The following is a 16,726-nucleotide window of genomic DNA, read 5'->3' as shown; positions in this document are numbered from 1 at the left end:
TATTTTCTGGTGGTTTGAGCCTATCCCTCATTTCTCTGAGATATCATCAGTATCATAATATTCAGAATGCAGCTTGGTGGTATTTGATTAGTGACTCACGGATCACCTTTAACATAGCTCATGGGTATTCCAATAATATACTGGTTTAGAACAAGGGGAATATGTTATGCTTCAAATTCACAATGTTTGATTATCATTAAATGTACTCAGGTTAGGGTACTTAATTGTTATTTGGTCAGAGGACCTTTGCAACTTGCAAGTGAATCTGCCAGTTTCAATCTACAATCTAAAACCAACCTTTATATGTTCATATTTTCCATGTTGGTGCGATTTCTCTGCTTGCTGCATGACATTTGAATATTACTTGTTGGTATGTGATGGTATGATGTGAGAGATGTGCCAGGCATTCTGTTCTCGTTCGTTCAATGCTGAGAGGGTAGTTGATTGATTAGTCCAGAAAGAAAAAGATCGGCTTTCACACAGCTCCTTTCACAACATCCCAAACAGATTTCACAGCCAATTAAGTATTTTAAGCAGTGCTGTCATTTCTAATAAAGGAAACCTGGCAGCCATTTAGTGTGCAGAAATGTGATGATGTCCTCCACACTTCTTCAAAATACTGTCATGGGATCTTTTACAACCAACTAACATGGCAAATAAGGCCTCAGTTTAAGTTAGTTGAAAAATCATAATGGTGACAGGGGTGGCATTCTGAGGATGCCAGCAGTAAGACAGGAGGCAGAAAGATGTCCGGGATTGGGTGCCCAGCACTTCAGCTTCAACATAGAAACTTTGGAAGAGGCAGCAAGATGATGTATATGGATTGGAAGCAATTCAGAAAAAGTTTACTTGCCTAATATTAGGAATGAACAAATTGCTTTATGAGGAAAGGTTAGACAGGCTAAGCATATATCCCCTGGAGTTTGCAAGAGTCAGAGGTGACTTCATTGGAAGATTAAAGATCCTGAGGGGACTTGATCAGGTGAATGTTGAAAACATGTTCTCTTTTCTGGGAGAATCCATAACTAGAGGTTCATAGTTTAAAAATAAGGTGGCATTAACTTAAGACAGAGATAAGAAAACATTTTATCTCTCTGAGAATTCAGAGTCTTTGAAATTCTCTTCCTCAAAAGGCTGAGGATACAGAGTCCTCAAATATTCTGAAGGTAGTGGTTGGTAGGTGTTTGATTATATGCAAGAATGCAGAGTTGATCAGCTATGATCTTCTTGAATGGCAGAGCAGAATAGAAGGTTGGAGTGACCTACCTGTTTTCCTTCTTTGTGTATTCACATATTTGTATTGGTAGTGATTGAAACCAGGCGGATCTCACTCACTATAAGATCTTTGATTGAGGTTGTTAATCTCAAGGGGCCCTGACTAACAGATATGAACATAGGAATGAGAGTGTCTCCTAATTTCAGGCACTAACTCCAAACTGGCTGGTTACAGCCAGGGTACTGTGCATATGTAAATGAAGGATGATTTGGTGACAGAATACCAGCTTGTGTACTTATTTCAGCAGCAAAGGGAGAAACAGGATGTGTCTAAAGAACACTGTTCACGTGCAACAGTCGTCTTTGAGTTGGGTAAACATTTCTGGCATCATGTCTTTATTTGGGAAACTTGACTCGTTCGATCCTGCCATCAAAGATTAGGCTCAATATGTGGAAAGGGTGCAATATCTTTTCCAGGCAAATGACATTGTGGCAGATGAAAAGCAACAAGTAATCCTTCTGACTGTTTGCAGACTCACGTCATTTTCAGTAACTAGGGGCTTAACTTTCCCAGAGGCAACAGTCAGTAAAGTTGACAGATTTGATTAAGTAATATTATGATCACAAACCTCCTCCAATTCTGAGAAGCTATCAGCTTTATTCAACAGTCCGAGAACCAGGGGAATCCAAAATGGGATTTTTGACAAGGTTATGTGATTTTGGGTTAACCTTGAATGGAACGCTGAGAGACCATCTGGTATTTGTGATTAATGATGTAACCACGCGAAAGCATCTACTAGCTGAAGCCCAACTGGACTTCAACAAGCACTACAACTGGCTTTATCATTAGAAAATGTGGCAAGTGGAGCATGGGAGTTACAGCACATCCCAATGGAAGTGGACTCCCTCATCTGTCCAACTGAGGGAATACAACTTGAGTATAGGCAATTGCCAAGCCTCCCGCAGAACATATCCTGAGCAGAAGGACCTAGGCCAGCCCATGGCAAAACCCCAGAACAAAGTCGAGCCTTGATCAAATGTCTAAAACATTCTTCAGAATCTGGGCTGGCAGGTCATTGTAGTTGCTGCCAGTATGCTGGCTTGAGACAGCAAGGAATGCTACAAGCGCTGACTTCAGTAAGAGAATGCATAGACCATTTTCTGGGAAAATGTACACCCAGGAAATTCCACCCACGAGTAGGCTGGGATAGTTAAGTTGATTAGCAACATTCAAATTAGAACCAATTGAAATTAATGTCTGGTTAAATGGTCCCCCGGTTCTCATGGAGACCGATAGCAGTAGTTTGCAGAACATGTCTTTAACAAGATTCGCTCTGGACTCCAACCCTTACGTTTGTGTAAGACTTTGGCCAGATTGATAACTTATACTGGGAACCAAAAGATATTTAGGATACGACTACAGTTCTGGTCTCCTATGAGAAGTTGTTGGTGGAGTTATGACCAATTGTAGTAAGAGGCTCAAGCCCAAGCCTATTGGAGTGGAATTGGAGTGGTTGAGAAAGATTCACCTAAATTGGTTCAATATTGTTTGATTAGAAAATGGCTGCCTGACTGAAGTCCTAATTAAATACCCAGCAGTTTTTCAAGGAGGGCTAGGGACTATCAAAGGGGCCAAGACCAGGAAGCAAATCTGTGATTTTGCAAGGCCTGCCCTGTGCTAGTTACCTTACTGATAAAAGTAGAGGCAGAAATCAGGAGTTTGGAAAGTATAGGAACCATCACATCAGTACAGCTTGTGGAATGGCAGCATCTGTCATGCTGATTGTGAAGCCTGCTGGCTTGGTCCATCTTTGTGGGGATTTTAAGCAAATGGTAAAGCGCTTCTCACAACTGCATTAATACCCAATCCCTTGATAGAGGACGTACATGCAAAATTGCCAGGGAGAGGGGACGTCCTTACAAGCTGGACATGAGCTTGCCTACCTGTAATTGCGACTGGATGAGGAGTTCCAGAAGTACTCCACAATTAATACCTACTAGGAGTTGTACCAATATACAAGACTGCTATTTGGGGTATCATCAGCCTACGCCCTTTTCTAGCTGATGGTGGAGAACATATTCAATATTTATGCAGTTGAAATTTATCTGGGTGATATTTTAATAACCGGAAGACAAATAATGAACACTTGGAAATCTTGGAAATAGTGTTTAGACATTTCTCTCAGGCAGGTAGAAATATGTTTAAAAATGTGTTCCAGGCACCCTGTGATCTACTTGGGCTACAGACACGACAAAATCAGGTTACATCCATTGGAAGATAAAATGAGAGTGATCAAAGGTGGCTGTACCAGAACTTTAGGTCTTCCCTTGTATTGGTGAATCATTGCGTGAAATTTATACGTAACTGTCTTGGTAGCCTTACATTTGGAAATGGTCATAGAGTCATAAAGATGTACAGCACGGAAACAGACCCTTTGGTCCAACTCGTCCATGCCGACCAGATATCCCAACCTAATCTAGTCCCATTTGCCAGCACTTGGCCCATATCCCTCTAAACCCTTCCTATTCATGTACTCATTCAGATGCCTATAAAATGCTGTAATTGTACTAGTCTCCACCAGCTTCTTTTGGCAGTTCATTTCATACACGCATCACCCTCTCCGTGAAAAAGTTGCCTCTTAGGAGCCTTTTAAATTCTTCCCCTCTCACCCTAAAACTATACCCTCTAGTTTTGTACTCTCCCACCCCAGAGAAGAGACTTTATCTATTTATCCTATCCATGCCCCTCATGACTTTATACACCTCTATAAGGTCACCCCCCGCCTTGGATGCCCCAAGGAAAACAGCCCCAACGCATTCAGCCTCTCCCCATAGCTCAAATCTTCCAACTCTGGCAATTTCCTTGTCAATCTTTTCTGAATCCTTTCAAGTTTCACAGCATCTTTCCAATAGGAGGGAGACTGGAATTGCTCACAATATTCCAAAAGTGGCCTTACTAATGTCCTGTACAACTGTAACATGACCTCCCACTTCGATACTCAATGGTCTGAACAATATGTAGCCAAGAAGAAGCCTTGAGGGAAGTGGAAAAGCAGCTATCATTATTGAAGGTGTTAGTCCACTATGATCTGAAGTGAGAGGTGGTGCTGACATGAAATGCCTCCCTTTACGGTATCAGGGTAGTGTTTGCTCACCAGTTGCTGAATGGATAGGAACGCCCAATCTCCTGGACTTTGGCTGATTTTGAATGCAAATATGTCCACATGGACATCTTGGTATGAGGAAGTTCCTCCAATACCTTTATGGACATGAATTTGTCATAGTAATGGACCACAAATCCCTGGTAGGGCTAATTAAAGAAGACAAGGCAGTGCTGCCTATAGTTTCTGGTCCAATTCAGTGGTGGGTGCTTACTCTCAGTACGTACAAGTTGGAACACCATCCAGGAGGCGAAGTGCCTAATGCTGATGCTTTGAATCAGCTCCCACTGAGGACAGGGCCATGCTGTCCATAGCTTCAGGTCAAATTCAGCAGTGGGCCCTTATTTTCAGTGTGTACAATTATAAGTTGGAACATCGTCCAGGAGGCCAAATGACAAATGCAATGCCTTAAGCTGCCTCCCACTGGCAGATACTCCACTGGGGGTGCCTCCCTTCGAAGAGTTTGTTTTAGTTTTAAACTTTCTGGACATGCTTCCAGTCACTGCTGACAATATCCAACTATGGATACAAAAAGACTGCATCTTGCCCAAACTAAACCAGCTGGTGGTAGTGGGGGAAACAGAAGAGCCATCAAAAACAGGATTGAGACCTTTCTGAATCTAGTGAGACCAGATTTCCTTCCAGCATGGCATATTACTATGTGGAATAAGAGTGATTGTCCCAAGTAAAGGTTGCCACTAGATACTGGCTAAATCCCACCAGGGTCATCCAAGGGTTTCCAAAATGAAGATGTTGGATAGACGTTATATCTGGTGGCCAGGATTAGATGCCAACATAGCTACTTTAGTAGGCCAGTGCCAAGAGTGCTAAGAAAAATTACTACTACCATGCCCTCACATTTGTAGGAATGGCCAGATAAACCCTGGACTCGGTTACATGTCGTCAATGCCAGTCCTTGTTCAATGGGCTCAATATCCCTGGTCATTGTGGATGCCTATTTTAAGTGGTTGGATGCTCATAGAGTTCATTCGGCAAACTCAAGAATCACAATTGAAAAACTGCATTTGTGATACTTGGATTCCTAGAAGTATTACCCACAGATGTCATTTACCAGCAGGAAATTCCAGTATTTCTTAAAGTCAAATGACATTCGCTCCATACCATCCATCGTCAAACGAACATTGAAGGCAGGTTTAAAGAAATAGCCAAACTGTCCTGGTTGCTATTCAATTGCAGAACCACCCCTCACACAACTACAGGGATAGTTCCAGAAGGAGTTGCTAATGGGGAGAAGACTCCACACCAAATTAGACCTGATGGTCCTGGACCTGAGGAATGAAGGTGAAGCAGCAGCAGGAAAGCCAGTGTTGACCATATGCTTCCTCTAAGCAAGAGAGGCAGCTTACTTCAGGGAATGAAGTTTGGTGCCAGGACCAAGGAAATGGCCCTGCATGAGTACAAGGCGAGATTGATGTGAAGTCAGGTCCCATAACATACAACGTTCATGTAGGTGAAGTGGCCCTGAACAAGCACCTGGATCACCTGAAAGCTGCTACCTAACAAATGGGGCAGGAGCAAAACATACCAGGTTCCTCAGAACAGCCAAAAGGCCTGTCAGAAACCATGGGTTCTCCCCCTCCACCTAGCATTGAGGAAACCTCGGAGTCAGAGATGGATGTAGCCTTGATACTGATACTGAGTATGAGGAGGCAAGTCTCCTGGGATGCTCCAGATGCAGGAGATGGGCTTCGGTCCAGTAAATGCCACCCATGTCTGAGTCAAGTCAGAGGCACCAGACCTGGGGTGAAGCTACCAGAGAAAGACCAGACGTACATCCCTGGACTTGGGAGAGGGACAGAGGTACGGGGAAGAATGTAATGATTGGAACCAGGTGGATTTCATTGACTATAATGTCAGCAGCCAATCAGGGAGCCCTGGCTGATAAATAATAAACAGGGGGTTCCCACTCCAATGCTGTTTTGATTTAGTCCTTACCCTCCCATCCCTTCACTTCATGTTTCACGAGCATTGCCTCTGCCATGGCTCTGCTTGTCATTGGTTCCCTGGCCACATGGGTGCTTTTCTTGGTGGTGGAATATTAATAAAGTTATTTATACCACTGGTGTTTTTCACTGTGTCCTGCACCTATCCACACACAACACGGGTGCTGGAGAAAATAAGACGCTGTATGGCGGCAGTGTTGGGGTTGAAAAAAAATAAATAGAGGATTTTGAGACTTCAGGCACTGACTCAGAGCTGTATTATGCATATATAAATAAAGAATGACTTGTTGATGAGATATTGGCCTCTCTGCAGTTACTTCAATGTTATTAATATTAAGGCCCAGGATGAACCTGTCACTTCAACTTCAACACAAAATTGGGAGTTGCAACTTTGGGAGAACACCCAATTTTAGAAATAAATTCAAACAGGAACATCACAGGAAAGTGTTGGGTTAATTGGTTAATAATTGAAAACTTTATTTCGGTGAAAAGGATTAACTGAGAAACAACAACTTACCCAAGAGTCACAGAGGCACACCATTCAGCTGCTGGGTACCAGCCCGCACTAGGTTTGAAAAAAGATGGGAGTGACAACACAGAAAATCTGTAAGTGAATTGCTTAGTAAGAAACTGCTGTTAGGGAATGCTTTTCATATATTCATTGACGGGATGAGGGCATTGCTGGCTAGGCCAGCGTTTACTGCCCATCCCTAAATGCCCAGAGGGCAGTTAAGAGTCAATCACATTGTTGTGGGTCTGAAGTCAACGTAGGCCAGACCAGGTCAGGAAGACAGTTTCTTTCCCTAAAGGACATTAGTGAACCAGATAGGTTTTTCCGGCAGTCAACAATGATCATTAGACTCTTAAATCCGTATTCTAATTGAATTCAAATTCAAATGTCTAGATTAATAGTCTAGCAATAATACCACTAGGCCATTGCCTCCTCAGAGACTGCTATAAAATATTAATGTTTTTGAAATGTTTTTGAACAGGGTCTGTTTCTGGGGAAGATGGGACCTATACATGTACGATGGGTTATGTTTAAGCCAAAATTGGATTGACATTCATAGCGTGCTGTGCAGTGGTATGGTTGTGGTAGGGGAAAGGGGATAGTGCTAGAAACTGAGGTGGGGGGGGGGGGCCAGGCCGCCTCTCAATCATTTTCTGTCCACGCCTGGGGTTGCCATTAATGTGGGTTAGTTCACCCACTCTCGACAGACTTCTGACCACTGCACGGTGCAGGAGTGTGGGTGGGGAGTGAGAGCTCTGGGTCTGATTTCCAGCTGAGAAAGGTGTAGTCAGGTATGGAGAGGGCCTGGAGGGGCACGGCAATATTAGTGTGCTCATAAGTAGAGGAGTATCCCAGGATACAGAATCTTCAGATGAAACTGGAGTGGGTTGGTAGGTGGTGTAGATGAGGAGGAGTGTTGTTGTAATATTGATCATCGGAAGACATTTAAAAGGGGAACAGAGAGAGTGCAGGACCAACATGTTCCTTTAAAAAGGTGAAGTGTGGGACCAACAACTCAAGAAACTCTGGATGTTAAGGAATGTACAAGATCAGATGAGGAAAAATAAAGGAAGCTTGTCATAGATACTGTGGGCTGAAAACAGTGGATACCCTAGAGGAGCCTAGAAATGCAGGGATTGCTTAATAAAAAACTGTGAGTAAAGGGGGGACATGATAGTAACATCACGAAAAAATACAAATACATTTTATAAGTATATTAAGGATGAAAGAATACCCATGGAAAGAGTAAGGCCCATAAAGGATCAAAGTGGCAATGTGTGTGTGTGGAGCCAGAAGACATAGCTAAGGTTTGAAATGAATCTTTCCCACCTACATTCACTTTCAAGGAGGATGATGTAGGTATAGAAATCAGAGAGGTGCTCTGTGATGGACTTGAACAAATTAGCACTGGGGATGGGGGAGGCATTAATGATTTTAACAGGCTTGAACGTAGACAAATCCTGAGGCCCAAATGAGATCCACACCAGGCTGCTATGAGAGGCAGTGGAATAGACTGCAAAGACTCTGATATTAATTTTCAAAACCTATTTGGCTACAAGAGGGATGCCAGAGGATTGGAAGACAGCTAATGTGGTTTCATTATTCAAGAAAGGTGGCATAAAGTAAGAAACCACTGGACTTAATATTAAGTGAGGTTAATATCAGTGGTAGAGAAACTATTGAAAAAGTTTTGGGGAACAGAATTAAACAATGTCCACTTGGAAAGTCACAAATTGATCAAGGATAGTCAGTATAGCTTTGTAAGGTGAGCTCACGTGTAACAAATGCAATTCAATTTTTCAAGGAGGTGTCTAGGTGAGTAAATCTGGGTTGAGCAGTTGACATCATCTGAATGAACTTCTTAAATTCATACTTTTGACAAGGTTTCACATGGCAGACTGGTTAAAAAGCTAAAAGCCGATGGGCAATTTGGCAAATTGGATCAAAAGTTAGCTTAGTGGCGGGATGCAGAGGGTCATGGTAGAATGGTGGGTTTTTTTAAGCGGAAGCTTGTGTTCAGTAATGCACCACAATGTTTAATTATGGGTCCCCTGCTATTTGAAGTGGATGTCAATGATGTCAACGAATGTAGGAGGTATGTTCAATAAATTCACGGAAGCCAAGAAAATTGTTGGTGTAAATAGTGTGGAGGGAAGCCTTGGGCTACAGGTCAATATGGACTGGCTGGTCAGATGGGCAACAGTGGCAAAAAGGTTTTTAATCCTGAAAAATGAGGTGATGCATTTTGTAAGGACTAACAAGGCAAAAGGGTACAAAGTGAATGGTAGAATCTTGGAAAGTAGAGGATTAGAAGGACAACAGTGTGTATGTTCATAGATCCTTGAAGGCAGTAGGACAAATAAGTAAGGTGGGTAAGAAGGTATATTGCATACTTGCCTTTATTACTCAAGACATTGACTACAAGAGCAAGGAGGGTATAATAAGAGCTGTTTATAACATTAGTTAAACCACACCTGGAAGGTACTCAATGCTTTAGGATGTGTTTGCACAAGAGAAGATTCACCAAGATATTCCTCGGGTTGGAGTGATTCCACTATGAATAGAGACTACATTCACTGGGGTTGTTTTCCTCACAGCAAAGAAGGCTGGTGAGGGGGGGTAGGGGTGGGAGGAGAACACCTCATTGAGGTGAACAAAGTTCTGAGAGGTAATAATAAGGAGATAGTGAGAAGCTTTTTCCCCTTAGTGGAGACTAAAAATAACCAGGAAGTGCATTTTAAGGGAAGTTGATTTCAGGAAAACATTTTATCGCCAAGGGGGTTGGGGGTATCTGAACTCACTATCGAAAAGGATGACAGACGTGGGATCTCGCAAGACATATAAGAACTATTTAGATGAACACTTGAAATGCCATAGAATTCAGGGTTACAGGCCAAGTACTAGAAAATAGGATGAGAATATGAGTGACTATTAGTGAGGGACTCCTTAAGACAATGCCAGCTGAATCTAATGTCAATCAGACATTTATCTCATTGGGATCCCAGGAGTGAAAGTCCCATACAGTGAGAGCTGTTGGCCAATCTAGAGAAGGCCATGGCTGCAACTGATAGATGGGCAGGAGGCCGGAAGCACACAGCTGCAACTGGAACAGGGTATGAGGCAAGTAATTACTTGTGGGGTTGAGGGTTGTTAGGGTAGGAGTTTCATTGCAAGGGTGGGGAACTTAGGTTCTAACAGGCAGCCACAACACCCCTAAACAATGTCCAGGCCCTCAATCACCCACAGATTGTCTCTGATTGAGAGAATCTCCATCCATTGGCAGCACAGGGATGCAACGAGGCCGCCCTCAAGTGCTCTTTAAAGACTGTACTAGGGCTTGAATTGGTAGTGGGGTGACCAGGAGTGTCCCTACCCTGTAACAGCACACTGTATAATTAAATACCCTTCTTGCCTCTAAATTTACTGCTCCCTGGAATATAGTAGATAGCTGATTTTGAGATATTGAAAGTCAGCTTGTTAAAGGCAAAAGGCTTGGTTTTTTGGAGGGGGCGGTAGGAGACATGTGGAAGGGAGAGGAGGAAACTGCCCAAGATATTGATCCCAAAGAAAAAAAGAGGAATTTTAAAACGGGTAGCTTTAGTTTGGGATTATCTTGACACCATTTACTGGGCCTGCAACTGACCTATGAATATTATAAGAAACTTGTCTAAAAGTCAATGTTAATGAACTAAGAAGGATACATGTACAGCAGTGTAAGCGAAATTGGACACTTCCTTTTGGCAACGGAGGCATATTTAGAGGCTTTGAACGAAAAGTAATACTCACTGGAGCAGACACTGGTCAATGAAATATCCTTCACCAGGAGACTTTACACAAGCTGCGAACTGTTAATACACTTTGCAATGATTGCTGCGGGAGAGTTAGATGGTAAGAAAAAAATAACTGCTGACGTTGCATAATTTTTTTTAACTACTCGCTTTTATAACAGGCTGGTCTCCGCCTCCAGCCACATACAGTTACACAACACTGAGTGGGACGGCTTCAACAGGCTGTAACATGATACTGGCTTTGCGGCAACTCAACTCGGTCAGCAGACTATAACTTTCTCTACGTGTGACTAAACAGCGTGTAGCTTCATCAAATCGTCGCCCAGAGAGAAATTCTGTAGACCACGCCACTGCAGCACAATCTACCGCGCCTCCCCACTCTAAATACAGTATGCCAACACAGAGCAAGATAATCTCCATACAACATACTACTTCAATATTATATACCTTGTGGATTCCACAATGAAGGGCAAACAGCCCTGTCTTGGCGTTCAGTGAGAGGGACAGGTAAAACTGCTGAATGAAACGTTTTCCTATCGGCAAACAAAACATCTTTTTGAAGAACAGACATAAATAAATAACTTTTTTTTAAATTAATGAGTTGTAAAATTAACAACCGGGCTAAAGTTCACATTCCCAACTGGGAAGCAAAGTGGCCATTGGATAACAACTTCCTGGACATCCATATCTCTACCAAACGGACACCTGAAAGTGAGATATGAAGATGATAGTGACACTCGTAACCGGGAGACTGCCGCTGATGGCTGTGACCTGTGGAGGCTGACTTTTGGAATGGATTAAAAGAGGCAAACAGAAACAAAAACTAATAAGATTGGAAGAGGACCTAGAGAAGAGATCGTCTAAATATTGTATCTTCTCAGCCCACTGTCTTCCATTATATCAAATATTGTAGGACTCCTGAGATCCAGGCAACACTCAACACAAGAGTTCACCAATACAAGACCAACCATCCAGAAGGCTGCCACTACAATAATTGGAAATTGTGGGGAAAATTCATTATGATTAAAAGATGATTGTGCAATGCAGGAAATAATGATATTATCATTCATACTAACACAAATTTGTATCCTAATCTGTCAAATCCCTGCCAGCCTTTGCACTTGTATGATGCCCCTCAGGGTTGAATAATCAGTTTTGCTTCGCACTTGTACAGCATGAATGTGTACAATGATAACAAGAAGACTGACTAGTGGCAGTGAATCTACCAGAGCTTTCCCAGATGGTTCAGGTGGCTGTCTAAAGATTCATTTAGATGTACTATTATAACAGAGGCCTTGCTGCATTTGGCCACAGGCTGTTTCAGTTTCTGAGAAGTCAGAAATGGTGCTGAACATTGTGTAATCATTAACAAACCTCTCCACTTCTAACCTTTTGATGGAGGCAAGTTCACTACTGAAACAACTGAAGATAATTGGGTGTACTGTACTCTGGTGAAAGATACCTGTAGAGATGTCCTGGAGCTGAGCTGTTTGACTGTTTATGTGTGCTGTTGTGGTTTCTGATGCCTAAGTGGATATCAGGTTATCCATTCAGTTTCATTCCTTTGTTGCAGTTTGATAGGACATTTCAGAGTGTGTAGAATCATAGACTCATACAGCAAGGAAACAGACCCTTCAGTCCAATTTGGCCAGGCCAACCAGACATCCCAATCTGACCTACTCCCATTTGCCAGCATTTGGCCCACGTCCCTCTAAAACCTTCCTGTTCACATTCCTATCCAGATGCCTTTTAATTTTTGTAATTGAACCTGCCTCTACCACTTCCTCTGGCAACTTGCTCCATACACACACCACCCTCTGCATGGAAAAAGTTGCCCCTCCGGTACCTTTTAAATCTTTCCCCTCTCACCCATGCCCTCTAGGTTTGGACTCCCCCATCCTAGGAAAGAAACCTTGGCAATTCACCCTATCCATGCCTCTCATGATTTTATAAACTTCTATAAGGTCACCCCTCAGCCTCCAACCCTCCAGGGAAGAAGCCCCAGCCAACTTAGCCTCTCCCTATAACTCAGTCACAAGCAAAGACCAGTTGAAGATGGCATTAGGAAACCAGATGGGGTTTTATGACATTGAACAATAGTTATTGGGCGGCACGGTGGCACAGTGGTTAGCACTGCTGCCTCACAGCGCCAGAGACCTGGGTTCAATTCCCGCCTCAGGCGACTGACTGTGTGGAGTTTGCACGTTCTCCCCGTGCCTGCGTGGGTTTCCTCCGGGTGCTCCGGTTTCCTCCCACAGTCCAAAGATGTGCAGGTCAGGTGAATTGGCCATGCTAAATTGCCCGTAGTGTTAGGCAAGGGGTAAATGTAGGGGTATGGGTGGGTTGCGCTTCGGCGGGTCGGTGTGGACTTGTTGGGCCGAAGGGCCTGTTTCCACACTGTAAGAAATCTAATTCAATCTAAATCTAATTCAAAAATCTAATTATATGGTTACCACTGGACTAGCTTTAATTACAAGATTTATTAGTTCAAATGAAATGTCATCATCTGTGGTGAAATTTGAACTAATGCCCACCAGTGCATGAGGAGAGATCTCTAGCTTAGTCCAAGCTCAGTATCAATACTACAAAATTGTTGAACTCAATATTATGTACAGAAGGCTGCAGAGGGTGGATTCAAGGATGAAGCTTGAGTTGGAATCCAAGTGGAGTGAGACTGATCCAGAGGCAGTCACTGATTAATTTGATGTGGCTGCGGAAGCATGTTTTGGCAAATATCTTATCAAACATCTGCAACTTTCTGGTCCTAACATGAAGTTCAACAATTTTAGGGCTTGAGGCACCTTCTCCCATGTCCTTATCCCTACCCCTGTACATCAAATGAGCTGCTACCACACACATCCATTGTCATCAATTAATAATCCCCATTAACAGCTATTTATTTTCTTAGACTATCATTTACCCACCCCCTTGTCTGTGCAATTGTGTTTCTCTCTCATTGGACTCTATCTTCACTTATTGTTTACTCTCTTCCAGCCCCTGCTCCATCTTTTACATAAATACCAACCTATTCCTAGCTACCATAAATTCTGAAGAAGGGTCACTGGACTCAAAATATTAACACTGATTTCTGTTCACAGATGCTGCCAGACCTAGTGAGTTTTTCCAGCAAATTCAGTTTTTGTGATCTGTTTCCAGGCTCCTATATAATTACTTTGAAGCAACTTGTATATAGTACATCTCCAGGAAAGGTAAGGACACTGCCATTGCACCACAAAAGCTTCTTGAGCACAGATGTTTCTCCAATGAATATGTACCTCTTGGGTATAATTAGCTCCTAAGCCAATTAGCAACATGTATCTCAAGATTTGGTTTCATCTGGATGACATCTACCCCTTGTAGTAGGTTGGTTACAAGTTTAATGGGGGATCTAATGTGGATGTCATTATTAGAATTTTTAGTGCTTTTTTGCAATACTGTATAGCTCCCATTCTGCTCATACCAGAACAACCAAGATTTGTCCTTGGTTACCAGTTGTCCTTGTGTTACGGATAATACTTTAAATGTTCCTTTCTATTATTATTTTTCAGCCTGCTGTTAAATAGGACTTAGTCATCATCATTGTCTAATGTTTGTGATTCAGATTTACGGATTCTGCAATTCTTCCTGTCTTAGATCAGATTTATTCCTTTACCCCTGCCAGCCTAATGAAACTAATCACCAGTTTCCAAAATGCAAAAGCATCCTTCTTCTTTGATGATATTAGTGGTCAGATTGTTTTCAGTCTTTGACAGTAGAATTTATGGAGATTACACCATATATGTGCCTGGATAAGGAGTGGAGTTAATATATAATGTAATCTTATGGATATTAGAAAATTGCTTAAAAATGAAAGAACAGTGGCAATGTCCAATACAGTTGCATTGTTTGTCAGATATTTGTTGGAAAAAAGTTGTGGAAATGGATTTCTATACTTTCTACTAGTCCTGAACCAAATAATGTTATTTAATGTTATTTTCTCCACATCAATATTATTTTAATCAGTCTGTTGAGGGCATGATTCAACTAGGAATACTTGTATATTCATTACAAATGTATTTGTTTTTACTTTCAGTACAGTAGATGATTTTCTTCATTGCTTTTCTTTTATTCATTTACTCATGGGATGTGGACATCACTGGATCGGCCAGCATTTATTGCCTGTCCTTATTTGGCCTTGCGAAGGTGCTGCCTTCTTGAACTGCTGTAGATAAAAGCACAATGGTGCCAAAATGCTTTTGGGGAGTGAGTCCTGGGATTTTGACCCATCATCATTAAAGAACAGTAATAATGTGGAATGCTCCTTTGGGGCCTTGGATGGAGTTGAGAGGGTAGGTTTGGGCGCAGGTTTTACAATTCCGGTGGGAGGAGGGTAAGGAGCCAGGAGGGGAGGGTGGGTTTTTAGGGGGCGTGGACCTGACCAGGTAGTCACAGAGGGAACGGTCTTTGCGGAACATGGAAAAGGGTGGGAAGGGAAATATATCCCTGGTGGTGGGGTCCGTTTGGAGGTGGCGGAAATGTCGGTGGTAATTTGAGGGTGCATACATGAGGATCATGGTCGCACAACATCGTAGGCTGAAGGGCCTGTTCTGTTCTGTACTGTTCTATGTTCTATGATGTGATTTATGCGAAGGTTGGTAGGGTGGAAGGTGAGCACCAGGCGGGTTCTGTCCTTGTTACAGTTGGAGGGGTGGGGTTTGAGGGCGGAGGTGCGGGATGTGGATGAGATGCATTGGAGGGCATCTTCAACCAAGTGGGAAGGGAAATTGCTGTCTTTAAAGAAGGAGGACATCTGGTGTGTTCTGTGGTGGAATTGGTCCTCCTGGGAGCAGATACGGCGGAGGCGGAGGAATTGGGAATACGGGATGGCATTTTTGCGGGAGATAGGTGGGAAGAGGTGTCATCCAGGTAGCTGTGGGAGTCGGTGGGTTTGTAAAAAAACTCAGTGTCGAGTTGGTCATCATTGATGGAGATGGAGAGGTCCAGGAAAGGGAGGGAGGTGTCAGAAATGGTTCAGGTGAATTTATGGTTGGGGTGGAATGTATCCGTTGCTCCCGATGCGGTCTCCTCTACATAGGGGAGCCTACTTGCAGAGTACTTTAGGGAACATTTCTGGGATACCCGCACCAATCAACCCCACCGCCCTGTGGCCCAACATTTCAACTCCCCCTCTCACTCTGCAGAGGACATGCACGTCCTGGGCCTTTTCCACCTCCACTCCCTCACCACTGGTGCCTGGAGGCAGAACGCCTCATCTTCCGCCTCGTAGCACTTCCACCCCAGGGCATCAATGTGGACATCACCAGTTTCCTCATTTCCCCTCCCCCCACCTTACCCCAGTTCCAACCTTCCTGCTCTGCACCATCCCCATGACCTGTCCTACCTGCCAATCTTCCTTCCCACCTATCCGCTCCACCCTCCTCTCTGACCTATCACATTCATCCCCATCCCCATCCACCCATTGTACTCTTTGCGACCTTTCCCCACCCTCCTCTCTGACCTATCACCTTCATCCCCACCCCCATCCACCCATTGTACTCTTTGCTACTTTCCCCCACCCTCCTTTCTGACCTATCACATTCATCCCTACCCCCATCTACCTATTGTACTCTTTGCTACCTTCTCCCCAGCCCCACCCTCCTCCCATTTATCTCTCCACCCCCAGAGTCTCCCTGCCTTCATTTCTGATGAAAGGCTTTTGTCAGAAACGTCGATTTTCTTGCTCCTTGGATGCTGCCTGACCAGCTGTGCTTTTCCAGCACCACTCTAATCTAGACTCTGATTTCCAGCATCTGCAGTCCTCACTTTTGCCCAGGATTGGATGACAGCCAATCAGGCTTTGTAGCAACCCTGAGGTAGTGGAGGGGGTCAAGAGAAAAAGTGGTCTGAGAGCACTGTCTCTGTTCAGCCTACATATGTTGTTTTTTCAAATGATAGAACCGTGCAGAATGCCATTCAAGTAGGAATGCAATGAGGAATGCGGTAGCAGTGTGATGCACAATAGTCAGAGTTATCGATAGTGCTCTCTACAGCTGTGAGCAGGAGCTCCAAAGCTACCTATGTGTTGACTGTCTGGTACCAAGGTTAACA

The 16,726-nt window shown here is 43.4% G+C and overlaps 1 protein-coding gene across 3 annotated transcripts in view; it reads right to left on the bottom strand.

Moving 5' to 3' along the window:
* The window catches only part of LOC122549130 (uncharacterized), a 49,361-nt gene extending 38,570 nt beyond the window's left edge, over positions 1 to 10,791 (bottom strand). The window contains exons 1-2 of one of the 3 annotated variants that reach the window (XM_043688448.2): positions 10,638 to 10,791; positions 6,858 to 6,905 (exon numbers count right to left, since the gene is read on the bottom strand). In XM_043688448.2, coding sequence (XP_043544383.1) covers positions 6,858 to 6,881 — 24 coding nt within the window. In that variant the 5' untranslated portion in view covers positions 6,882 to 6,905; positions 10,638 to 10,791. Of the gene's footprint in view, positions 1 to 6,857; positions 6,922 to 10,637 lie in introns of those variants that run through there. The other 2 variants (XM_043688449.2, XM_087986300.1) reach the window with 2 other exon arrangements.
* Between the last annotated feature and the right edge of the window lie 5,935 nt (positions 10,792 to 16,726).

This window comes from Chiloscyllium plagiosum, unplaced genomic scaffold (genome assembly GCF_037043375.1).
Source record: "Chiloscyllium plagiosum isolate Xiang-an unplaced genomic scaffold, Cpla_swu_hap1 HiC_scaffold_4, whole genome shotgun sequence".
Lineage (NCBI taxonomy): Eukaryota > Metazoa > Chordata > Chondrichthyes > Orectolobiformes > Hemiscylliidae > Chiloscyllium > Chiloscyllium plagiosum.
Note: the sequence above shows the minus strand (reverse complement) of the source record. Positions and strands in the feature narration are given on the sequence as shown.